Source organism: Thamnophis elegans, chromosome 5 (assembly GCF_009769535.1).
Source record: "Thamnophis elegans isolate rThaEle1 chromosome 5, rThaEle1.pri, whole genome shotgun sequence".
Taxonomy (NCBI): domain Eukaryota; kingdom Metazoa; phylum Chordata; class Lepidosauria; order Squamata; family Colubridae; genus Thamnophis; species Thamnophis elegans.
The window spans coordinates 12,287,805-12,315,153 of record NC_045545.1 but is presented as its reverse complement, the minus strand read 5'-3'; the positions used below and the strand labels follow the sequence as shown (position 1 = coordinate 12,315,153).

General features: G+C 40.9%; 1 protein-coding gene across 1 annotated transcript; it reads left to right on the top strand.

The window, feature by feature from the left end:
- The first annotated feature begins 556 nt into the window (after positions 1-556).
- On the top strand, positions 557-26,749 carry EPHX4 (epoxide hydrolase 4). Its single transcript, XM_032217206.1, has 7 exons — positions 557-754; positions 9,329-9,414; positions 16,204-16,361; positions 19,720-19,848; positions 22,879-22,982; positions 24,058-24,206; positions 26,518-26,749. The coding sequence occupies exons 1-7, from the start codon at positions 557-559 to the stop codon at positions 26,747-26,749; spliced, it is 1,056 nt and encodes a 351-aa protein (XP_032073097.1).
- The last annotated feature ends 600 nt before the right edge of the window (positions 26,750-27,349 follow it).

Sequence of the window (27,349 nt, the reverse complement as noted above, 5' to 3'; positions counted from 1 at the left end):
ATCTCACCGGCTCAGGGTTGACTCAGCCTTCCATCCTTCCGAGGTGGGTAAAATGAGGACCCAGATTGTTGGGGGCAATATGCTGACTCTCTGTAAACCGCTTAGAGAGGGCTGAAAGCCCTATGAAGCGGTATATAAGTCTAACTGCTATTGCTATTGCCTTTCTGGGGGGATCGGGTGCTCGCTTCGCGCCCGATCGATCAAGGAGACCACGGCGGCGCGACCCCAGCGTTTCCCCACCCCGGAGGTTTGCTCGTTTAAGAGCGGCAGGCGGGTGTCCCTTCGGTGTCTCTTCCCTTCCCCTGCCCGGTTTGCCTGATCATCTGCGCGCCTCCGTGCCGTCGCCGTCGCGATGCTGCTGTTGATTTCGGCTTCCTCCGCGCTGTCCTCTCGCTGGCGGAGCCCATCTTGAGTTCGCGGGAGGGGGAGTGAAGGCGCATCGCCGCTGCTGCCCGCCGCTTTTCCTGCTGCTGCTGCTGCTGCTGGAAGAGGACGAGAGCGAACGAGCTAGCGCGACTCCGGCTTCTTCCCCTGGCTGTGCATCTCCGCCAGGCTCATGGTGAGCGTCAAGGCGGTGCTCTTCTGGGCTCTGGTGCACGGCTACTGTGGTCTCTGCGCCTGCATCGAGCTGCTGAAACTTTTGTGGAGCCTGGGCACCAGGCCAGGCAAGACCTTCCAGTGGCTGATCCGAGAGAACCCGCCGGGATGCCTCAGTGACCCTTCCTTGGGCACTCACTGCTATGTCCGCATCAAGGTAAATCGGAGCAAAAAAAAAAAAAAAACCCGACCCTTGGCTTTCTGGAGGGTTACCCGACTTTTGCTTCTTGAGGCGAATGGGCCAGTTGGCTCGATCGCCACTTATAGTTTAGGCCAGTGTTTCTCAACCTTGGCAACTTGAAGAGGTCTGGACTTCAATTCCCAGAATTCCCCAGCCAGCGAATGCTGGCTGGGGAATTCTGGGAGTTGAAGTCCGGACATCTTCAAGTTGCCAAGGTTGAGAAACACTGGTTTAGGCGGTGGGTCCTGGACGCTGCTGCCTTGCTGCGTTTCTTGCTTTCTCCTTCGTTCCTACCTTTTTTTGCTGCCACTAAAAAAAAAAAAAACTCAACCGACGCTGCAGACTGAATGGAGGAGAGTCCAGTTCGCTTTGTCATGGACTGATGTGTGCTAAGTGCGTGTTAAGAATCTCTCCCGCTGCATGTCAGGCAAGGTGAAAATCCTGGAAGAGGGGGAAGGTTGGGCCATGGGACTGCAGGCAGCCATCTGAATATAAATTCAGTGTTGGGAAGGCAAGGATGAGCTGGGTGATCTGGTCTTGTGAACTGGAGGATTACTGGATTCATCAGTGCTTGGTTTTGATGAGCTGTGACCACAAACTGGCCACATCTCTCCAGAATGACCCCTTCAGCATTTGTAGAGAAACTACGTAGTTTGGCTGGGGATAGTGTTTTTCAATGTCTCAAAGGGGGCTTTTTCAAATGGCAAGTGTACTTCGTTTTTTTCCTTGATTTCACTTCTCATCCAAGAAGCTTCTTCAGAATTGAATTGAAGATGCTTCTTGGATAAGAAATCAAACTTCAAGGAAAAAACAAAGGCTGGTTGCCTTCTGAAAAGGCATCTTTGGCACAGCCATGACCTGGATGACTGAGACTCTCTATAGATGCTTTTCAAAAGTTAAAATATATCTTCTCTTTTTTTAAAAAAAAAAGGGGGGGGAATTGAGCCCACCGATGGAGTTAAACAAGGTATACCAGGAAGTTGATAGGATCTGCAAATATATTTATGCAGCTTTTTCAGATGTGCTTTGCAACTAGTCTTAGGACTTCAATCATGAATTAATGCAAGATCTGCCTCTTGTTAAGTGGACCGCGTTGTGGTACATTATTGATTCCAATTATAATAGGCAAGAAAGATGCTTTTTAAAATATTCATTTATTTATATCCCACCTTTATTATTTTTGCAACTAACTCAAGACAGGAAAATGCCCAACGTACTTCCCTCCTCCTATTTTCTCCACAACAACCACCCTCTGAGTGGGCTTATTGTGACTGGTCCAAGGTCACCCTGCTGACTCGAGTGACTAAGGTGGGACTTGAACTCATGGTCTCTGTCTTTCTAGCCTGTTGCCTTAACCACGAGACCAACTCACTAGTGTGGGTAAATTCTTCTGCCTTGCCATTGCTGACATTTTCCCAGCACAGGACACAAGGAGGTGATGTCATCTAATCTCTGGCTAAATTTGAGGGAGCCCCTTACAATGCTTGGCTCCAAGGTGACCTTTACTTTGTCTTGCTTTGTGGTCCCCCACAACTTCATACCTTCTAAACACATTAAAACTTCCCATCATCAGCTCAGTTATTAGTGGACTTTGAGGATGATCACTTCCCAACTCCATTCATTCTGTCGTTAACCATTAACCGCTGCTGTTATCCTAAAGTCTTAGCAACATCATCATTTCATGTTTAAAAAAATGTCTAGTCACAATAGTTTTTTTTACTAGGAGCTGCAGAAGAAAATAGAAATGATAAGGTCAATTGTATTCGATTCACAGAGATTACCTGGATAAGAATAGATAAATGGTTTGCCATTGCCTCTTTTCCCAAGATCGGTGAGCTGGCTTTCTGTTCTCCTCCTTTCTAACCAGATGCCTTTGCTGTTACACCAAACTGGCTCTAATATTCATAAGCAATTATTGCAATCATTAGTTGTAAGAGATTAACAATAGTAGTTGGCCGACAAAGATAATCTGGTTCCAGAAAGAGGATTCTATCTTCCATGCTACAGAACTTACATGGCTGAGTCAGCACAATACAAACTGGCCAACTACACCTTAGTTTTGGTGTGTTCCAGTTGCGTGCTTAGTTGATGTTTCTGGGTGTCACTTAAAGCCGGCAAACTGAGTTAATTAATGATGTGTATTGCATACTTTTACAGCTTTTTGAATGGATTGAGTTATATAAAGCAGTGGTCTCCAACCTTGGCAACTTTAAGACCTGTGGACCAGCTTTGCTGGCTGAGGAACTCTGGGAGTTGAAGTCCACAGGTCTTAAAGTTGCCAAGATTGGAGACCACTGATATAAAGTATGTCTTTTTCAAGATGAGTGTTTCTAAGATTTCCTTTCAGTTGTTTTTTTAAATTATATATGTGATTGCCTCGGGGCAAGAAACAGATCAGAGTCACAGTCTTCGGAAATGGGGCAATCTCCACTATCTCTTTTACAGCCTGAGCAAGGATCCATTTGGAGCTTCTTTCTCCGCCTATTATGCAGCTGTGGGCTGCCCCTTCTGTTATTTGACTGTCCTCCAGGCAGTAATTCTTCATCCATCTTTCAAGGCCTTTCTCATATACTATTACAGTCATACCAGTAGAAGGTAAGGGAGGTTGGAAATTATCTAGTCCATTACTTGGACAGTGCAAGAATGTACTAGTATAATATTATTATAGCATCCCTGATAGATAGCTCCCTAGCCTCTCTTTAAATGCCTTTAGCACAGGAATGTTTACCACTTTCGAGGTAATTTGTTTCATTGCTGATCAGCTCTTACCATTAGGAATAGTTTCTGATATCCAGTCAAAATCAACTTGTTATTTAAACTTTTTTTTAATTCTGTTTTCTTTGTGACCTTCAAATATTTGAAGAAAGTTATCAAAATCTTTGCAGGTGTTTTTTTCCTATTCCAGGTTAAACATATCCTAGGCTTCAAATTGCACCTTGTAGCATTTTCTTTCCAGGCACTTATTGTCTTAAAACGATCCTTGGTACTCTCTTTTTCTTGCAGATGTTTTATTACTCAAATGAAGTAACATCATCAGTGCTAAGTTTTCTCCTTGGCTGTACACATCCCAATTTGCAAATGCCCTTCCTAAACATATACACCCAAAACTGAGAACAAGGCCGAATGGAGAAAAATGATTTCATTTAAATTAATGCGCTGAATAGATATTTTTCTCAAAATGGTGTAGTTTACTACAAATACTGATTTTGAATACTTTTTTGGAGGAGCACTGTAAAGTGGAATCTGTGTATATTTTCATAATAAGAATGCATTCTGTAGTTTTAAAAAGTATCCAAAACTGAATTACCTTGATATAAAATGAATTTTAACACTGATTCGTTCTAATAACTTGCGAAGCCATGATTTCTTTAACCATGGTTTATGTAATAAACCACAGCTGAATTCACACAAACACATTTTGCCATAATACGCTATATGTTATGTCATGTCTGACTGAATTTGTATACACACTAAGCTGTGCTTGTTTTTCAAAACATTTTGCTGAGTTCATACAATGCAATAAACCAAAACTGTAGGTTAATGCACTGAGCGAAACAGTGCTATTGTTTGCTCTTGAATATGTACATTCTATATTATATATGTAATATGGTGGTAAAAAGACTTATAGGAAATAGCTTTGTGAAGAACCACTATAAATGCTTAACAAAATGTTATCCCCTTCGTAACCCAGCAAAGGGGAGCAGCTAGGATAAGGATATCTTGTTTAAAATCTCTTGAAAAGATTTCCTAGTCTTAGCTTTCTAATGATTAGGTGTGGTAATTACAGTTCTATACTATAATTGTAACCCAAACTTCAGCTTGCCATATGAACAAAGCAGAAGTCAGCTGCCTAGATATTTTGCAATTATCCAGAGCAAAAACCTAAGAGACATTTTTGCATTGCATCTGGATGGTAGTCTCTCACAGCTGTCTGATGTCAGCATGCAATGAATAGAAGCTCTTAAGATAATTGTTAACAGACAAGAATCCACAGTGCCCAGTTGGTGTCCTTATTAGCAGCCTCAGCAGAGAACTTGTTTGTTTGAACTGAAAGAGTATGAAAAATAACCATGCAAGCTGAGTGAGACAGCATCTTTTTGAGCAGCCCTATGGTCCATAAAAAGCATCCAAAGAAGGATGTTTATCCACAGCAGCAATAGTTTAAAAACTATTACAGTAACCCTTGGATTTCAAGGGATTTTTAATGTAATGGGCCAGGTTTCTGTCCAGACATGCCCCCCCTGCCAAATAATGGACAGATGCATTTGAAGAAGTCCAGATGAGGTAAATCAATCTACATTAATTTTACGTTAAGGTCTCGTCATTCGTAGCTATTAGTATCCCTTACATAATGGCACTATTGAACAAAAGCTACAAATTACATCCTTCAGGTCGATACAGTGTAATTAGGTAACTCCCATCATGATGTCATTATGCAAAGGGCATACATTGGGCAGTTTGTGAGATTTAATGGTCATGCAGAAGAAATGGGCATCTCCTCTCCCATCAAGTGATGTTTTCCATCCAGGTTTCACTACATGTTTATTATGGCACGAGTGTGCATGGCGTACAGCTAACTTTATCCAGTACCTGGAATGTTACGGTGACATTGGGATAAATTAACTAGAAGGAAATGGAGGCAATTGAGTCTCTTATGAACTGTAGCTATTCACAAAACAAATTTGGGATAATAACCCCGACAACCTTATGGATTTCCTGGAATAGAGGTGAACCAAGATTCACTGTATTTGCCTTGCTGACAGATTCTTTAAAGAGCCACTACCAAAGGTTCAAACAGATTTTCTGCAAACATTTCACTTCACATTTTTACAAGGTTTTCACACTGCAATAATTTAGAAGGGAAGTTGGCTTACAGTATTTGAAGGAAATACAGTAGATTGGTATTTGGAGGTTTCCTGAGACGTGTCAAATGAGTTGGATTTGGGGAGTGGCATTGTCTCCTTTTTTTATTGAAAATTTTTAGAAAGAATTTTTTTTTGCAAATATTTACCTCCCCCCCCCGCCCACCCCACCTGAACCCCTCCCCCAACCTTCCTCCCCCGCGACTTCCCAGAACAAATACAGGGTATAAATCTTTAACAGATGTTCTAAAATAAACTTGAAGAAAGTTAGTATCATCTTTCATTTGAATTTTAACTCCTCTTTGCTAGGCTAGCTCTAAACAGATTGTATCATTCCTTGTTTCTTCAGTCATAAACTATCTGGAATTTCTTAGTCCCGTATTTATTTTGAATATAGTCAATCCATCTTCTCCACTCCAGTTTATATCTCTCATTTGAGTGGTCCTCGAGATATGCTGATATTTTAGCCATCTCTGCTAGGTTTGTTACTTTTAATGTCCGTTCTTGAATAGTAGGCAAATCTTCCTTCTTCCAGTATTGCGCCACAGCATTGTCTTCTTTCTTTGGTCTTCCTCACCTATTGGTTCTGGGTACCAGATAGAATAGAAGAAACCTTGTGTTTATGAGATAACAAATACATATTGAATGGATTCTGGTCTCATATTATGCTGTGGTTTATGTTACTAAGATTTTTTATTTATTTATTTATTTATTTTATTTTACTTTTAGTTTTTTCCAGAAGTGATATTCAGCAGGTTCTGACCAGTTCTGGAGAACCGGTAGCGGAGATTTTGAGTAGTTCGAAGAGGCGGTAAATACCACCTCTGACTGGCCCCGCCCCCATCTGCCTCCTGAGTCCCAGCTGAGGAAATGGGGATTTTGCAGTAACCTTCCCCTGGAGTGGGGAGGGAATGGAGATTTTATAGTATCCTTCCTCTGGAGTGGGGTGGGAATGGAAATTTACAGTATGCTTCCCCTGCCATGCCCACCAAGCCATGCCATACTCACCAAGCCACGGCCACAGAACCAGTAGTAAAAAAAAAAAATTGAATCCCACCACTGGTTTTTCCCCCTAAGATTTTATTTATGTAGGCATGGCATACCCATCTTTCCTGTGAAAGCTCAATGCAAATTATATGAGGATCTTACTCATTCTTTGTCCGTCAACAACCCTGTGAGATGGAGGGATTTAGGAAAACAACTGACCCACAGTAAACCCACTATGGCTGACCAGAAACTTAAAACTAGGATTGATTACCCCATCTAAGCACACAGCTGATTACAAAACACACTAAGGACATTATTTGCAATCTCCTGGCACCCTAGATTTATATTTGATCACAAAAAAACTGATTTCTGCAGGTTCCCCCACTCCTCTAAAATAAGGGTCCAGAGAGGAGCAAGGATACTCTTATGAGACAAGATACCACTATTTCTATCCTTAAAATCCAGTGTAAACCCTCAAAAACAGCCCAAATTTGGGGTGCTGAAATGTGGCCATTTTACTGCTGAATTTCAGTGATGGAACGTTGTTTTCTTCCTCTTAATTTCTATTTTTTTCTCCCCCTTGCAGTTATGTGTTGTCATTCACTATAGTATTATTTAAACTTTTGGGTCTTCTGAGTGTTTATTTGCCCTTGTGTGCTGCTCAGAGTCATTCAGATTAAGGCATTTGGTAAATGCTGCAAAATAAATAAGAGTCCAGATTTGAGGATGTGTAGATGGGGTGTATAGATCAGAATCAATACATGTTTTGTGCAATAAGTGACAGCTCACAAAAGCTGCTTCTATAGAAAATGTGTCGGTCTTTTTCATGTCACAGATCTTCTTGTTGCCTTTGTGGGAAGCCAATATTGTTGCTGTTGCAGCATCCTACTGAATAGTTAATCACAGATGCGTTTAATTTTGCAGAGATCTCGTTACAGAATGCTAGAGGGCAGTGTTTGCAAAATATTGTCTCTGGTACCCATTTGCTCTCTTTTTCCCACAGCGCTTTTGCAATCTGCCTTTCTATTTAAACCAGTTCCTCTAATCTGGTCATTTCATTGGTGGTGCAAAGTCACAATATAGCAGTCAACGGGCTTCTGCTCTTCTGCTCATTTACTCTCTGGAGGTACTTTGATAAATTTCTACAAGAACTTATTTGTGGGAGCAGCACTTGAGCTCATTAAACTAGTAACTGCGAAGTATCTCCTTTAGATGCAGTAGGGACAAATATTCTCACAAGTATACTAAATCTGTTGTGTCACTCCAATATCCTTTGTATTATAAATATCTATATGTATTTAGATCTGTATGAGCTATAATTTAGATGAAAGGGGAGACTAAGGACATCATTTAAGAAGGTAACTGCTTGGAGTAACAATAAACCAATACCAGATGCTGCAGTTCAAACTCAGGGGTGGGTTTCAACCGGTTCGCGGCGGTCCCTGTGAACCGGTTGGTCGCCGAACCCGGAAGTAAGTAACTTCCGGGAACGGCGAAGGGCCCGCCCGCACACCCGCGGTCCTTACCCGGTTTTGACGAGTTCTGCGCTTCCACGCATGCGCAGGACGCATACAGCGCCTGCGCAATCGTCCAGGAGCAGCTGGAGCGTCGCGCAGACGCTAGTACGCATGCGTGCACCGCGCGCGTGCACGAGGACGCCGCCGGCCCCGTTCCAACCGAACCGGTTGGAACGGGGCGAGAAACCCACCCCTGTTCAAACTGCACACATACAGACTCAGACTGAGAACAAAATAAATTTAAGGTCTTAAATCAGGGGTGTCAAACTCACATCGTCACAGCGGCATCAGGTGACGTGTCTCAACTTCCCCCCACTCCTAAACTGGGTGTGGACGTGGCCAGCACATGACACATTCTGGCCTGCAGGCCGTGAGTTTAACAGCCCTGGTCTTAATGATTAAAGGAAATGCTTGATCCATTTGCATGCTGCTTGATTACTAATGCTGCCAATCTAGTTTTTGTTATTGTTTTTCTCCATCAATATAAATATATAAATATTATATAAAAGATAAAGGTTTCCCTGTCTCGTCATGCCCAAATCTAGGGCATGGCGCTCATCTCCTTTTCTTGATCAAGGGAGCCAGTGTTGTCTGAAGACGTTTTCCATGATCAATTGGCCAGCGATACTTATTTATCCAATTGCATTTGTATGCTTTCAAACTGCTAAGTGGGCAGGAGCTGAGACAGGAACGGGCGCTCACCCCATTGCCAGCACTCGGGTCTCAAACCTGGACTTGTCAGTTTTCCAGCTTTCTTTAATCGCTGAGCCTTCGCAACTCCTAAGCCTTCTAAGCCTTCTCCGGGTGCCGTCGACCAGACAATGCTGGCTGGCGGCCCCTCGGGGGAGGGCCTTCTCTGTAGCTGCTCCGGCCCTGTGGAACGATCTACCCGTAGAGATCCGGACCCTTCCCACTCTCTCGGCCTTCCGAAAAGCCACTAAAACCTGGCTGTTCCGGCAGGCCTGGGGCTGTTGAACAAGGTCCAGCCCCACTTAAACGGAATGTATGGTGTGTTGTTTTTTTTAAATTGTATCTCTCTTTATTTTTAATTTTTATTTTTTATCTTGTTTCTGTAAGCCGCCCAGAGTCCTACAGGATTGGGTGGCATACAAATTTATTAAATTGCTAAATTGCTAATTATATATAAATGTAAAAATACAATGTGTCTTCCATTCCCTTTTCAGGATTCTGGGCTGAGATTCCACTATGTAGCTGCTGGAGAGAGGGGTAAACCTCTTATGCTTCTGCTTCATGGCTTTCCAGAATTCTGGTAAATCCCCTGTTTGCTTGCTTTCTTATTCTAATTGATATGACTTGTGTTTCTACTTTTGTGTACTGGATCAATAATCCTGTTTTCAGTTGGGGATCCTGCTCCATTGAGTGACTGGAAAACAACACCCACCCACCTCACTGCTGTTTATCTAACCAATTTAATGGCATAGAATGCTTTTAGTCACACCATTAATATAAATAGAACTGTTATGTTGCTTCAGAACACCTTTGTAGCGACAACATTAAAATAATTTAGAAAGTTAAAGAGGACATACAATAATTATAGGGAAATCACAGCATATAATGCTCCTGCTGAAAGCACAGTATTTGTGTAGTTGTTACGGGTTTTTTTTAGAAGTTCCCATTACTGAAATTATAAGATTAAGTAATTACCTTTTAAGAGGACATAACCCTGGAAGAAATTCTTCATTTTTAGATGAAGTAATCTAAAATTAAATTAGTTTTGCAACAGCAACCTGTATATGTAACAAGATTTAAAAGCTAATGTTCCAAGGCTAAATTTAGGGCAAGCTAAATAACCAGTAAATTTGCAGAAGATGCGAAGATGAAAATTAACTGTTTACTATGGCTTATAACTATCCTACAATGCACATAACAAGAGCAGTAGACTCAATCCTGTGCTCAGTTTATACATAATACGTAGGGGTCGTTCAGTGGTGGGATTCAAATAATTTACCAACCGGTTCTCTGTCCTCATAACCAGGTGGGTAGGCAGGGCTTAGTGGTCATGTGACCGTGTGGGCGTGGCCAACTCAACATTACTCAGGTCGATAGGCGCTTTGTCTTAGCTGTTACAGTGTAATAGGGGTTAACCGGAGAGGCAGTTTCTGTAAGCAGGGCAATAGAGATTAGGCTAGAAACAACACCAGAGTGTTTCCTTCCTGCCTTCCTTACAGGATTAGCCCTGTAAAGCAGGAAAAAAAAAAGAAGATTTCTTCCAACAACCAGTTCTCTGAACCTCTTAGAAAGTTAAGAACCGGTTCTCCCGGATCGGTGCGAACTGGCTGAATTCCACCACTGGGGTCGTAGGGCTGGGCAAATCCTTCAAAACTGAATGCTTCAGTGGGAGCCTGCGTGAACCAACTCACTCTGAATTTCTAAAGCCATTGTGTCTTTTTCCAAGCTGAGGTGTTCCTTTGAACAGTGTTTCTCACTGCCTCTAGACATGTGTGTATTCTCCGCCACTTGACTTCACTGTGAAAAAAATCTGCAGCTACCGCAGGAAGAGCCGAGGTGGCGCAGTGGTTAAATGCAGCACTGCAGGCTACTTCAGCTGACTGCAGTTCTGCAGTTCGGCTGTTCAAATCTCACCGGCTCAGGGTTGACTCAGCCTTCCATCCTTCCGAGGTGGGTAAAATGAGGGGCGATATGCTGACTCGGTAAACCGCTTAGAGAGGGCTGAAAGCCCTATGAAGCGGTATATAAGTCTAACTGCTATTGCTATTGCTAACTATCAAAAGCTATTTTCAAGGCAGCTCCACAAAACTGTAAAAACTTGTTCCTGTGCGTTCTGAAACCTCTTTTGGAGAATATGCGCAGTTCTCATAGGAAAAAAATCTTATTAAAGCAGTGCTAATGGAGCTCTTGCATTAGGGTCATCTAACAGCGCCCTGAGTTAGAAGTGCGTCATTCAGTTCCAAGGAAGCAAGGGGGGGGGGTGGAATTCCACTAGGGTGCTTCCATTATGGAATATTCTTCCTGAAGAAATTCTCTTGGCACCTACATTTAAATATTACTTTACTGCTTTATACTTATATTTGCATTAGGATATGAATTTTTGATGAAATGAAAGCCAGCATGGGACTATTTTAGATACATAAACAAATCAAAGAATAAAGGCAGGCTGAGAGAAAGCCCTTGGCTCAGTTTCTCTGCATCTTGCTGTAAAGAATGTTACTCAGACCTCATGATTGTGCCTGTAGGAAAAAACTTCATTTTCTGGTGCTGTTCATATTTCATCCAGGCTGAGACTTAAGTAGCTTACTACATGGCATTTGTATTCCCAGCAGTAGTCATGTCACTGGGAAAAACATGTGACTTCAGTATAAACGTGTATTCTGTATATCAAGATTCTGCACTAAAACTATATTGATGATAATAATACGCTGGTGTTGAAGATGTCAATATTGAGCAAGAGTTGATTTCCTGAAATATCACCCTTGGGTATACATGATACAATTTCTCCTTGAGAAAACAAAAGCATTTCTAAAATATACTTCTAGAATATTGTTCTATTCACCATGTTAACCAAGAAAACAACACTTTGGACACACACTGTATATTATCTGTATTCCCTCAAGTCTCCAACATTTGCTAGAATATGAGTCTATTGCCACACAAAGAACAATATCAGATTCCAGTCACATCTTCAGAATGGATCTACTGTTGTTGGGAACATACCAGAAATCTCCAAATTCTGCAATCTAGTCATATTTTCCACTTGTGGGCTTGGAATTTCTTTAGCTGTTGCATGATGGAATATAAAAAATGTCTGATGGCCTCACACCCCATACCAGGGGTGGGTTCCTGCCAGTTCTAACATCTTCTATAGAAGAGGTTCCACAAATCTTCCGTGCCATTTAGAACTGGTTCCAGCTCACTCCCCCCGCCTGTCCGCACCATGCTTGCCCCACCCACCGCTCACTGATTGGCTGGCTCACCAATCGCCCCATCCGCCTCTAAGAATCCTATCTAAACCTTAAAGTCATAAAGCTGTCAAGTTTGAACATTCCTGTTTTTTTTTAGAAGGGTTAGGGGTGCAAGGGTCTTGTAACTTGACAGCTTTAAGACTTGCGTGCTTCAAATGCCAGAATTTCTGAGCCAACATTTTGGTTGCTAAGCAAGAGCATTGTTAAATGAGTTTCACCACATTTTACAAGTCGGCCATGCCCACCCAGTCACATGACTGCCAAGCCACTCCCACTCAGTCACATGGCTGGCAAGTCACTCCCACCCAGTCACATGGCCAGCAAGCCACTCCCACAAAGCAGGCCACACCTACAGAAGAGGTTCTAAAAAAATTTGAAACCCACTACTGCCCCATACTTTGCCTAGTTAAGAGATTAGGAGAGCCTGAATTTATCAATGGGGATAGATAAGAAATATTTATCTTGTTACAAAGAGATTTGCACAAAAGTATTAATATCTACAGAGAAACACATGCTATAGGTTACAATATTATATACATAAAAGTGAGTCGGTTGTGAGAGATACCGAAGTATTTCTTATATCCTTGATATATAAATCCCAACCTTCCTATAGCCTTGTTCAATTGTGATCATTCTACTAAACGAGGACAGCGTAACTATTCATTAATAGTTAATAAATATTGCAAATAAATAATTAAGCAATGCATCTTACCTTTTGTTTATGCAATTCATTTCTCAGTAGATTTTCTGTTTTGCAATACAGAGTTTTTCCCGAGTATACAAGTGATAAAAACGCTCCAACAGTTTTGATCTTCATAGAATCAGAAGGGCACAGTACATTGTGGCATTTAGATTCAGTCCACCAATCAAATCATTCTCCAACTGAACCCACACAGTAAAAAGTCCTATTCTGGGTGATTGATTTCACCTTGACCACTAGGACATTTTCCCATAACATACAATCAGAAATTTCATGGGAAAAAGGACAGCTGAAATTGACTGAATAATGTTAAATAATTATGATTATAATCTTAGAAAGTGTGCACTGAAGTTAATTCGTTTCACATTTGATATATTCCATTGATTGCAGTATGTGAACATGTTACTCTTTTGTTTTCCACCTGAAAAAAATAATTCTCTTCCCAACAAAATGCTGGAGACCTAATATTTCTGGCCTAGATATTTGCTTTTTGTCCATTGTTGTTGTTTTGAAAGGAAGAAAGATAAAGAAAACAGCTATCTTTGCATCTGTCCCGGCTGTCCCTCTTTCAAGTTCCCCAGGGCTGCTGAAAGCCATTAATACCTCAGCACTTAGCCATCTTTATGGCTATATTTATTTAAATGATTCAGAGAGTTCATGAGAGTAGTTTGGGGACAGGGAACTATTAGTGCAGAAAGAATCTCCTTCAAAAGGAATTACAGTCTTAGATGAATAGACCTCCCTTAATTATATCTAATTGTATAGGCTTCAATGCAGGGGTGAAATCAACTTACCTTCGCTACCGGTTCACAAATGTGAGTGCGCGCACTTGCGTATGGCCTTCCATGCATGCGCAGAGAGTCAAAAACGGAACGTAATTATGTCCGGGTGGGAGGGCGGAGCCTCCTACCACCACTGCTACCGGTTCGCCTGAACAGGATAGAACCAGCTGAATTGCAATGAAAGTGAAAGTAACCTCGAACGAAGGAGAAATTTCCTGACAGTTAGAACAATTAATCAATGGAATAATTTGACTTCAGAAGTTGTGAATACTCCAACATTGGAAGAAAACAATGTTTTCTTTGAAGAAGAAATTGGGCAAACATTTGTCTGAAATGGTAGAGAGCCGGGATGGCGAACCTATGGCACGTGTGCCACAGGTGGCACGCGGAGCCATTTGTCAGGCATTGCGCGCACTAGCCAGCTGACTTTGGCCTTCTTTTGAGGCCATTTTTCGCTCTCCTCAAGCTCCAGAGGCTTTATAGGAGCCTGGGGAGGACGAAAACAGCCCCCCTGCCCTCCCCGGAAGCCCTTTGGAGGCTTCAGGGAAGGTCCAAAGCTCTGGAGTGCAAAAAAACAGCCCTATGGGCAAACAGAGGCTGTTTTTCGTCCTCCGGAGCCTTCGGGGGAAGCCTCCTAAAGGTCCCTGAAGGCTCCAGAGGACTTAAAACGGCTCTATAAACAAACCGGAAGTGACTTCTGGTTTCCTCATAGGGTCGTTTTTTGCCCTCCAGAGCCTTCAGGCCTCCAGAGGGCCCCTGAAGGCTCCAAAGGGCTAAAACTGGCCCTACAAGCAAACCGGAAGTCTTCTGGTTTGCCCATAGGGCCGGTTTTTTGCACTCCGGAGGCTTCAGGGAAGCTTCTGAAGCCTCTGTAGGGCCTCTGGGGGAGCGGGGAGGTTGTTTTCGCCCTCCCCAGGCTCCTATAAAGGTTCGCCATCACTGGTATAAGTTTTTTTGCCAAAGCAGAGGGTTGGATTAGTAGACCTCCAAGATTCCTTCCAACTCTGTTACAGGTAGTCCACGACTTACAATTGTTATGTGCTAACAAAATTTATGTTGCTAAGTGAGAAATTTGTTAAGTGAGTTTTGCTCCATTTTATAACTTTTCTTGCCACATTTGTTAAGTGAATCACTGCAGTTGTTAAATTAGTTGTAAAGTGAATCTGGCTTTCCCATGGACTTTGCTCGTCAAAAGGTCACAAAAGGTGATCACATGTCCCCGGGACACTGCAACTGTCATAAATATGAACTAGTTTTCAAGCACCTGAGTGTAAATCATGTGACCATGGTGATGCTGCAATGGTCATAGGTGCGAAAAAATGGGCATAAGTCACTCTTTTCAGTGCCATTGTAACTTTGAATGGTCACTGTTCTGACCCCCCTCGTCCCACACCAACACGCACTCCGAGCCAAAGATAAGTTACGGCATTTAATTAACAGACAGACAGGTCCTTGGCAGCAAACTGGCACAGACAAGCTTGGGCAGCAATCCAGCACAGATAAGGCTAGACAGCAATCCAGCCTGCCAAGCTCACAATAATGTTCTCCGATATTAGTTCTTGCGTTGACTTCTGCAAGAGGGTCGTGTGCACGAGCAGTCCTTTTATAGTCTGGAGAAAAACCTAATGACCACCAGCTGAGTGCAATTACCTCCTGTACTTGCACAACTGTTCCTAACGCCTATTAGCTCTTCGGTGCCGGACATCCAGGAACAACTCACTGCTGACCTCAGGCTCACTCTCCCTTGTCTCCTCCCCACTGGTCCAAGGCTCAGGCACCTCCTGGTGGCCAACCAGCCTCTCTGTGCCCTACTCTGAGTCGGAACCCTGTCCAGGGTCCTCCACATCCTCCAGAGCCAACTCATAGGGCCCCTCGCTGTCGGAGTCTGGTGGCAGCTCCAAAGGCTCCTGCTGGGCCACAACAGGTCACTAAACAAAGTGTTGTAAGTCGAGGACTACCTATATTCTGTTCTGATTGGAAAATGAAGTATCATACCTGAGCCTTCAGGTACAATGGCAGTATTAAAACTGCACAAATGGAATAATGTTCATTGGATGATAAAATACTGTATCATTGCAATATTTATTTTGTATCCAGGGAATATATTAGAAGCACATCTACAGCTAGTGCTAAATCAACCAACCCTGCTAAAATAACCAAGCCCTGTGAAAGCTGCTTTGATCAACTTAAAAGTTCTCTTTTTTTGGGTTGTCAAATTGGTTTCAGCTTGCTTCTCTCTGGTGTTCCAATTAGTAATATGTATGCATTAAAAACTAGAAAGAGATGTGTAGGTATTAGTTTAATAGATTCATGCTGGGTATAATCAGGTCATGGTGATTTATTTAACAAGACATAATTTTTGAAACTTTGGTTTAGTTTATGTATGAAAAGGACCATGATTTCATCACATTCAGCTAAACTTTGATAGTGACAATTATTGCAAGAAAGCATCAAGTAATTCAGGTTTTTACAGTTTGATTCTGTTCTGATTTTACAAGGGTTTTATATCTTTTCAATTTTATTAACCAGTGCAAATGGTCTTATTGTCTTCAGTTTTATGGTTTCATTTTGTGCTTCCTATATGAATTGTTTTTGCAGTCAGAACAGTTATGAAGCAAAACTTTCTTTTTTACTAGGTACTCTTGGCGACATCAAATGCGTGAATTTAAGAGTGAATATCGAGTCGTGGCCTTGGATTTGAGAGGTTATGGAGAAACAGATGCTCCCGCCCACCGAGAGAATTACAAGCTGGATTGTCTGATTACAGATATAAAGGATGTCTTGGAGTTTCTTGGTGTGTGAAGAGCAGCCCTGCTGCCCAATTTATAATAATAACCCTGGAAAAGGGACTAGCTAGATGATAATATATTTCTTTTAACAAAGTCTTTTTTGAGGTGATTGTTGATGTGCATGTATATAGCATATATTCTTTTCTTTCTGTAAATTTAGTTCCTACAATTTATTGTTTCTTTTTTTAAAATTTTGGGGATTTTTAATTGGTTTTGTATATCTAGAGCTCAGATGCCAATGCTTAAATGGGTGCAGAATGGTCTTTCCAGATAATGAAGCTCCAGAGCTTAAACCAGTCATGCTGTGAATTGGATAATTGTGATATGGACCGAAAGGATAGACAATTTCATTTTCCTTCCAATTTGCTATCTTCTTGAAAATAAGCTCTAGCATTTTGGGCTGTGGGGAAAAGCCAAATATCACCTCATTACATTTTCCCACCATAGGGAAGTTCTGCTGGATTCTGGTTCTCTCCCCAAAGGATGAACCTCCCCCCCCCTCCCCGGTAAAAGGTTCGATTTAATGCAAATTAATCTCTTGTTAGCTAAAAATAAAACAAAAGAGTTCTGAATGTTTTTGCTAATTGGAATGCAAATTAGGGGAAATACTTTATAACACAGTAATTATATTTATTTATGGTCAGAATCTCATTTAATGAAACTTCAAACTTTAGGATAATGTTCTCATTGAGCACATTCATAGATTTAGTAAGTTATAAGTTCAGTGTGATGTAATTGTTTTTGTATACTAGCGACACGAAACCACCGACAGCTATTCCTTTCACACAGAAACAATGTAAACTAAAGCATTTCTCCAAGCGCTTAAATGTTCAGTCAGTGCACAAATGCATATCCACCATGTTATTTTCTTTGATGATAAAGCATATTAGAAAAAATAAAAAAGAGTGAGAAGTTGATGTTAGGAGGGAAGGAGATAATAGAAGACGTAAAGAAATCAACAAAGGATAAAACTAAAGGTTTATCATCATGGCAAGAAGATGCTCTTCTTAAAAGTCAGATTTGCATGGGCACCTTTGATTTATTCCTTGCCTACCAACTTAAATTGTTATACAACTGTCCTGGATTTAAAGTAATGTTTTTCATTCTTCTGTTATATATTTTGCCATATACATATCTGTTCTGACCCCCCTCGTCCCACACCAAAGCACGCCGAGCCAAAGATACTTTACGGAATTTATTAACAGACAGAGAGGTCCTTGGCAGCAAACCAGCACAGACAAGCCTTGGCAGCAATCCAGCCTGCCAAGCTAACACAACAGTTCTCCAACTTTCGTAAATGCGTTGACTCCTGCAAAAGGGGCGTGTGCACAAGCTTTCCTTTTATAGTCTTGAGAGGAGCCTAATTACCAGCAGCTGAGTGCAATTACCTCCTGTAACTTCGCAACTGTTCTTTACGCCTAGTAAGTCTCAGGTGCCGGGCATCTAGGAACAACTCCCTTGGCTCCTCCCCACTGCTGATGTCCGGATCACACTCCCTTGTCTCCTCCCCACTGGTCCAAGGCTCAGGCACCTCCTGGTGTCCAACCAGCCTCTCTGCACCCTGCTCGGAGTCGGAACCCTGTCCAGGGTCCTCCACATCCTCCAAAGCCGACTCATAGGGCCCCTCGCTGTCGGAGTCTGGTGGCAGCTCTAACGGCTCCTGCTGGGCCACAACACATATCTACAGTGCTTCATTGATGATGTTGCTGATAGGATTTGCCCAGGTGCTATTCATCATCTGAGGCTTAGGGACTTTGGCTGCCCATCACCTACTTTGATCAATTGAAATTTCCACATAATATATTTTAGTAAGATAGTAAGGTATATATTAGCTTAACTGTACCTATGCACATATAAAAGTATTAGTTTTGGCATATTTTGGGCCATGTCCAAACTCCAGTTGTATCAAGTATGCTCATGCTACTTTATTCAAGTGAGTAATCTTAGTTTAAAGACTATCTATGAGAGGGTGTCAAACTCAATTTCATTGAGGGAGACATCAGGCTGTGGTTTACCTCTGGAGGTTGGGTGAGCATGGCTAACTGGGTGGGTATGGCCAACTGAATGGGCGTGGCCAGCTTGACATCACTCACTGGGCATTGCCAACTGGGTATGTATGGCCAGCTTGACATCACTCCCCAAACTGTTGGCATGGTTCCTCTTTGCATTGGGTAGACCACACTGGCCCAATGTTTCCTCTTCGCATTGGGTGGACTGTGCCAAAGTGATGTGGGCTGGCTCCTTACATTTTCCAGGATGGCCCCATGGGCCGGATCCAACCACATTACAGGGCAGATCCAGCCTGCCGGCCTTGGGGTTGACACCCGTGATCTATGAAGTCAACATGTTAAAAATCAGATGTTTTGACATACACAGAACATTTTATTGAGATAAGCAGAGTTTAAGTCACATATTAGATGCCTGAATATTCCTAATATCTTTAACCATTAAGTCGGCAGATCTGAAATCATGGGAGATAATAATTTTGAAGACGTTTTAAATAAAAGGCTATTAACAAACTACTAAAATATATTTATTTTTAAAAGATGCAGTTAAATCTCACTACAAACATACCACATCTACAGTCCCCTACAGTCCCATAAAATAAATGGCTTTGGAAAACTGAGATTTAATCAAAGAAGGGTATTTTTTTTATTTTTTTAGTCACATGGAAGATTGAAACAATATAATGCTAGAGAGTCAGAGGCAAACAAGAAATGAATGATGGCATATACACTCTTAATGTACTACTTCAGCAGCCTGAAAGAGTTATAATGTATTATTTCTTCAATTAATATCATTAATGATCCTATAAATTTAGACAAAATATAATTGTCCAAACAATATAACATGCTCCAAAGAGTCATTGGATTTGTATTGTTTAAGCAATATTCAAAGGATCATCTCAAACATTTTTTCTGACTAAATCATCTAATTATGATCATGACTGAATTAGATCATCATAAACCAGGGGGTTGTAGCCTACACATTATATGAGTAAATAATAATTAGCATTAATTCATTGTTTTCTTCTTAGATTTTTGCAAACCATTTTTAAAATCAGCTGGTAAAGTAGAATTATAAATATTCTTGGGTTACAAAGGTTGAAAGTAGAAATTTAAGGCACATTTGAAAACACATTGAAATTTCCCACCTTGTTCTTGCTAGGTTGTTAGCTATGATTCTTGAAAAGTTTATTAATAGATCACCTACGTCTGGTGGTGTAAATCATTTGCCAAAGGAGAAAAATGTGAGATATTTGCAAATATACTGCAAAATCCACTGTCATTTCCTTTGATGTGATAATTTATTTGCGTGGAACTGTTGATAAACATCTGTCAAAAATCTATTTTTAAACAACAGGATACAGCAAGTGTGTGCTGATTGGTCACGACTGGGGTGGAATGATTGCTTGGCGAGTTGCTATTTGTTATCCAGAAATGGTGACAAAGCTTATTGTTGTGAATTTTCCGCATCCCTCCGTTTTTACAGGTGAGTTTAAAAGAAAAGCTGCAGCGTTAAGAAATTCCGTGCAAATATTTCTAAAAAACAGCAGCTTGTATTTGGCCATCATCTTCATTTATATATGTCCTACATTTACTTCAAGTAGCTTAAATTGTAGATCTGAGAGAATTATTAGGCCAAAATCACAAATGCAAAGTTATGTGGTAATTTGAAGTTGCATCTGTCTGGCCCTAACATAACAATTATAACTAGGAAATTCTTTGGTTTAGGAAACTGGAGCAAAATAAACAGAAATGAAATATACAGGACGTATACATATTGCTTTATCCCATAATTGCTTGAATGTGTTGAAAAACTGACAAAAGATCTTGTTTGTTTGGAAAAATTACAGAACTGTAGAGTACTTTGGTTTCTCCAAGTTATGTTTTTCCTGATTGGTAAACTGCGTGTTCTGCAATTGTATGTATGTATAAATCAGTGGTGGGATTCAATTTTTTTAAGTTCCAGTTCTGTGGCTGATACCAGTGGCTTGGTGGGCGTGCCATGGCTTGATGAGCGTGGCTTGGTGGGCATGGCAGGGCAAGGATACTGTAAAATCTCCATTCCCCCCTACTCCACTCCAGGGGAAGGTTACTGCAAACTCCCCATTTCCTCCTGGTCAGCTGGCGTTCTCCGAACTTTCCACTACCGGTTTTCCAGAACTGGTCAGAACCTGCTGAATACTACCTCTGGTATAAATCTTCAACTATATGTGGGGGGGGGATGTGTGAGTATAAATGTATCAAAGATGTCTTCCTCCCAGATGTGCCAAGACTATACTTCCCAGAATACTGATGGAGAATTTGGGGAACTGTCCTCCAAACACTTCTGGGAGGCACCAGATATGGGAAATTGTTTTAAGACCTGTGAATCCTATTACCAACTTTGGGTTCTCCCATATCTCATAGTTGTTGTTCTAGGGCAGTGGTTCCCGAACTTGGCAACTTTAAGACTTGTGGACTTCAACTCCCAGACTTCTCCAGCCAGCTCTGCTCTGCTGGCTGGAGAATTCTGGGAGTTGAAGTCCACAAGTCTTAAAGTTGCCAAGTTCGGGAACCACTGTTCTAGGGAAAAAAGGAGGCAGTAATATTGAAAATAAGCAAATGTGGGAGTATGTATAATATAAAAATATCCAGAGACAGGCAGTTAAACCTAACTATTTACATGGCTCCATTGTTTTGACTTTTTTCTGCTTCTTCTATCAGTTAGATGTTATAATCTATGTTTCCTAACCTTGATACCTGTCAATAGTGTTCAGTTCCAAAATTCTTAGGAATGGTGACACTGATTGGAAAATTCTTGCGTCCAAGTTCATGGATCTGAAAGTGTCTCCCAGAGAAATCTGGTTTAAATTGTGGACCTATTAGCTATTTTTTTCAATTCATAGGAACATCTATAGAACACAGCTATGGAACTTAGTTCCTGAGGGATGTGGCACGTCACACCCCTCCCTATCTCTCAAATAGCAAAATTTCCCCAAATGTAATTGCAATCTATTATTTCTTCCAACTCATCATAACGTTGAAAACAAATTATGGAAAGACACTTGGGACTACTCTCCACCTATCCATCAGCAGTATAACTTTGAAAACTGAATAGAACAGGACCAAGTTTGATATAATGCATAAAATCTGCAAAAGAAACATTGAATGCAAAAATGGTCCATATGCTACTTAGGAATGTAAGGTAAAATATTCCAGAAAAAAAATTCCCAATGCTTCCCTATAGAAGAGGTATTTGAGCAGCAGTCGAGAATAGTTAAATAGAATTATTTAACTATTATTTATCCAGATTAAGAATTTATATTTTTCTCTCAACCCCTTTTTGATTCTTATTTCCTCATCACCTTTATCTTCATTATCAGTTCCTTAAAACAGAATGTTTTTGTTAGGGATAATTAGAGGAATGTTTACAAAGGAAATCAATTTTATCATAATTCATATTCTGACAGCAGCAAGAATAGCATATGCCCAAAATTGGAAAATAGACGGCATACCCTCCGAAAACAGATAATTAAAAAATAATAATGGACTGCGCGGAAATGGTTCAATTAACACTCAAACTGCAAGATAAAGAAGAGAAAGAACACTATACAGTATGGGACAAATGGTATCAGTGGTTAGAGAATAGGAATAATGAATGAAAGTAAAATATTGATATTTGTAAATATTAGATTATAGGAATTATAAATGTAAAGAGGGAATCGCAAATGAAAAATGAATGGAAAGAATGTAAGATGCTAAACAAAAGTGGACATTCTTAGGAATGGGAAGAATGGATGTTGAATTTGGTTTTTGTTTTTGTAAAAAACTTAATAAAAATTACGTTTAAAAAAAAAAAAAGACCAGTGCAGGATCTAGTCAGTGATGGGTTTCTATTGGTTCGCACTGGTTCTACCGAACTGGTAGCTCTGTTGTCAAGCAGAGAGCGAACTGGTTCTCTATTGCTTTGAAAGTGGGCCTGTCCACTTGCCTTTGGGTTATACCTACGCTATATTGCCAAAAGTATTCGCTCACCCATCCACATAATCAGAAGCAGTTCTGAGCGAACACTTTCGGCAATATAATGTACCTTTATTTCAGTTTCTGAAGCCCAGATGATCAGGGGCAGCACATTGAATTGCCACTCCTCCACTGTTTCCTTGCTTTCCGAACAAGTTTCTTTCAATTGCAAACATGTGCGAGCAAGTTTCTTTCAAGTGTGCATGCTCACGCAGCGAACCGGTAGGAACGCCGGTAGGAACGCCGGTAGGAACCCACCACTGATCTCACTGTGTTAAATTAAAACACACACATTTTAGCTCTTTTTGCTTCTCTAAAAAGAAAGATATTTGACATAAGAATTGAGTACTAATAGTAATAATAAGATGCACTGAATAGAATTGGATTTGTATCTTGGTAAATTTGTACAAAATTGAGCTACTCCTATTAAGAATACCTTATTTGAAAAGATTAGTATAACGGAACATAACTCAAAGACCATAGTTTCTCATTTTTAACTCATGGTTTTCTTTTTAAGAATACATTGTGCGACATCCATCACAGATGATTAAATCTGCCAACTACTATTTCTTCCAAATGCCATGGTTTCCGGAACTTATATTCGCAATAAATGATTTTAAGGTGAGCATATTTAGAGAATGGGTGACTTTCCATGTTCCCATGCACTCTTGAAGGAAAAGCATGCAGATATGAAAAGTGTGCTTTTAATATTTAACAGTCATTAAAATATTGGAGTTAAAATGCATACCTTAAATATTTGTTTTGTGATATGTGGGTATAAGGATACTTCGTATGAACACAGCTGAATTTGCTGTTCTTTTATTTGAGAATAAGTTTGACTAAATAAGTAACTCAGAAGTCCATACTCTGTCTGTCCTCTGAATTACTACAGCATGTTCTACAAGAGTCTTCGCTTGAAGGGGAAAAGGGATGCTACAAGCAGATGCGTCAGAATGTAGAATAGTTTCTAACTTCTTGCTGGTTTCCCCATTGACATTGTTGTGGGAAGCTAGCATGAACAACTGTGAGATGCTGTGACAGTCAGAACTCTAAAGACTATTCTTAAATCCCCCTTGTTCAGTGACATTGTAACTTTGAACCATCACTGAATGAGTGGTCATGATCCGAGGCCTATCTGTACTTACAACAGTTTTAATGTGAAACTTTAGTAACTATCAATGAAGCTTCTAATTCTAGTACTGACTGAGAAAATCCTGAAAATTTTCCTCTGGAGCTGCAGGTTGTTTCCCGCTGGCATGGATTCTTGCTTTGTCTTGGTTCCTCCTCATCCATCCTTCCTAGTGGATCTAAGAGATTATTTTGTCCTTTCTCCACACATGTTTTTTCTTTGCAACCAAACAAATACAATGAGATTCGGATTAAGAGGGCAAACAATATTGACATTCTCTCTTTGGCTAATTGGAGAGGGCACTCCTGAACTACCATAGATTCCACAGCAATCAAGATTCCTGTGGGCAGCACAAGTGCAATTTTGAGTGTTTCGGTTGAAACCAGCTTCTGCGTGGAAATGTCCTCCCCCCCCCAAACGCAATATATTTTGCTAATTTTGAAAATCTGTAGAACCTGCTGATGTCTTTCCTTTGTGGGGTTACACTTGGATTACGTTACACTCAACCCTGAATCATTTGGGGCAGCTGTTAAAATCTTGTATTTATTTGCTTATGTATTGATACAGGTGTTGAAAAACATCTTTACCAGCCATTCTAGTAGAATTGGAAAGAAAAGCTGTGGGTTAACAACAGAAGATATTGAAGCTTATCTTTATGTATTTTCCCAACCAGGAGCACTAACTGGTCCGATTAATCACTATCGGAATTTTTTCAGGTCAGTTCCTCTTCTTACATCAAGCAAATAAATCTGGCTTATTTTTCATCAATACATTGTTGCCTTCAAGACTTTCTGGATTTTGATGATACACAATAATATAAGTAAGAGCCATAATCATGTTTTAAATACAGCATGCCATCTTGCGGTTCCACCACAAAACTGCGGTCGGCTAAAGCGCGCTCGACAAAACCGCGTACCTGACGTCATCACAGCGCGACGAAAAAAGCACGCTGTGAGCGGTAAAGCTAAAATTAACGCGTAAACCTAAACCTAACCCCCCAAAACCTAACCCTAAACCTAACCCTAAACCTAACCCTTAACCTAACGCTAAACCTAACGCTAACCCTTAACCTAACCCTAAACCTAACCCTAACGCTTAACCTAGCCCTAAACCTAACCCTAACCCTAACCCTTAACCTAACCCTAACCCTAAACCTAACCCTTACCTTAACGTGAATCGGCTTGCTTTAAAAGCGCTTTTTAAAGCGCCCTTTTTTCTCCGCGGTCGTATTTGTCGCGCTGCTAATGACGTCAGGTACGCGCTTTAATCGGGCGCGCTTTAGTGGACCGCGGTTTTGTCGTGCCAAGCCATCTTGCAGCAGCCAAGTCAATGCATGTGGGTTTACAAGTTTAAACTAAGTATGATAGTACCTTCCCCAAAGGTGCTTTTTCAAGAGGCAACTGCCACAGCCTCTTGCAACCCTCTGCCAGTGAAAACGGAGCTCTGTGGCAGAGGGTTGTAGGAGGTTGTGGCAGCCAAAAAAAGAGCTTGGGAGCACATTTTCGCTAGCAGAACGCTTGGGCTATCACAGGTGCCCCTGATAGGAGTGACATTGAGCTGGCCATGCCAAACCTGGCCACACATACCCCAAAGGTCAAACACAACCCTGATGTGGCCCTCAATGAAATAGAGTTTGATACCCTTGCATTAAGGTAGCCCTTGTTTAGTGACCACAATTGGGACTTGCAGTTAGTAAGCAAAGCAGTTGCTAAGTGAAACCATTATTGTGCTTATGATCTTACTTCGTTTTCCTTTCCTTTACGTATCTGTAGAGGTTATAAATACAAGGATTGGTCGTAAAATTACTTTCTCGCCACTGAAGTTACTCAGATGATCACTGTACAAGGCAGGCCCTAAATGAGGACTACCTCAGGGACGTGCAGTCACTAGAGGCAAGGGAGGCGGGGCCTCACCAGTCTCCTCTGGGAAAGGAAAGGATTTTAAATAATTTTCTTAAAATAATTAAAGCCAGGGTAGTTGCTACCAGATTTCAAGTCACAGTGGCTTGGTGTCTACTCTCAGTATTAACTAGAAGGAGGCCAGAGAACTAGGGGCCTCTTTTGCATAAGGAATTTTTCGCCTTTTAAGAGTTAAGCAAGGGTTAACAAGCAAATAATTCCTTATGCAAATGAGGCACGTATTCTCTCGCCTCCTGTAGAGGGCATTTTTAGAGGCTTTTTAGAGTTCTCTGGGAGCAACTAGCTCAGTCTGACAGAGCTCTGGCTTTTCAAGAGGGGAGGGCAGGGCAGGGAGAAGCAGAGTTGAAATCGTCTCTGAAACAGCTGGAAAAGGTGCGTGTGGGGAGGGGGGAGAAATTCAAAAAGTTTGATCAGAAGGCAGCAGGGGAAGCGGGGGGGTATGGCAGAGGAGCTGCTTTCAAGCCTTTGGAAAATATATCCAATCCAACTTCTGTGTTTGTGTTTGAGAGTGAGTGAATGAGAGAGGGATCGAAGTTCTCTGTGTGTGTGTGTCTGTTTGAGAGAGGGGGGAGGGAGGGAGAGAGGGAGGAAGGAGGGGGAGGGAGAAGAAAAAGAATGGGAAAACTTATTTTGCAAGGGGGAAAAATGCTGTCGCTTTAAATTGGAACTGAGCATGCCTGGCTGTGGAATTCTGGGAGTTGAAGTCCACAAGTCTAAAAAGTGCCTCACCAGGGCTAAAGGTGACCGCACGTCACTGGACTACCTATATATTAAAAGCTGCTGTATTTTTGCATAAGGCATTAAACATTAATTGTGCACGTGTTCTGATGTAACTTCTATACAGCTTAATGGAATCTTCTTAATATTACTGATTTCCTATACAGCTAAAGGGCAAAATACTTTCTGCTAAAAGTAAAAGTAAAATTTTCAGATCAGTCACTAATTCTAATATACAAAGGTCTGAACCAGATCCATTGTGTGCATTAATTAGTGTCCCTGGAGAGGGGTTTGTTTGAGTACAATAAGAATGCAACGGCACATCTGCATCCATTTTAGCTACCAATGGAAACGTGTGATTTATAACTAAACTGAACTTTTCTTGTTGAAGTTGCCTGCCGCTGGAGCATAATGAAGTCACCATGCCAACCCTATTGGTATGGGGAGAAAAAGATCCTTTTATGGAAGTTGAGATGGCAGAAATCACAAGAATGTATGTGAAAAATCAGTTTCGACTTACTGTTTTGTCTGAAGCCAGCCATTGGCTCCAAGAAGATCAGCCCGACATCGTGAATAAGTTGATATGGACTTTTCTAAAAGAAGAGTCACGAAAAAGAGAGTAACTCTTTTGAAAGCACAACTGAAATATTAAAAGATCGAAGTTCGGTGTAATGAGGGCCACATTAATGGCAAAATGTTAGATTGAACTATGCTAGAGAAGATATTTTCAATGTACTGTATATAGTGAGGCCAAAATTCTTACCAGGGTGGTGTAAGACTATGTAACATTAATGTTGGTTTTACCTGTATTGTGTATTTTGCACATGGAACACTTGCCTTAAAATGTTTGTGCTTGTACAGTAAGGAACTCATAGAAAGTTGCTTAGTTTCGGTTACTTACTTGCTTTAAGATGTGTGGTGCCTTTTATGAATTTATAATTATCTCAGTGCAGGGGTACCAGTTGTAAAAGAAACAATTATTGGTAAAATGATCAATTTTCATTCTACTGGTTGGAATTTTTTTAACTATATTTTTATCATTAAAAATGCTAATAGATCTTTTGATCTAAAGTATGTATAATTTTAGAAGTCTAAAAATGTTTGGGCACACCAGAAATCAATCAGATATAATCATTAAAAAAAATTGATTGCTTCATGTGCAGTGGTGTAAATTAAAAAAATAATAATAATATGTGTGCACAAAGTATTTTAAAAACTAAAAT

Coding starts and splice junctions, on each gene's coding strand:
- EPHX4 (XM_032217206.1), top strand. CDS start 557: ATGGTGAGCGTCAAGGCGGTGCTCTTCTGGGCTCTGGTGCACGGCTAC. Junction 755..9,328: donor ACTGCTATGTCCGCATCAAG/GTAAATCGGAGC, acceptor TTCCCTTTTCAG/GATTCTGGGCTGAGATTCCA. Junction 24,207..26,517: donor CACTATCGGAATTTTTTCAG/GTCAGTTCCTCT, acceptor TTCTTGTTGAAG/TTGCCTGCCGCTGGAGCATA.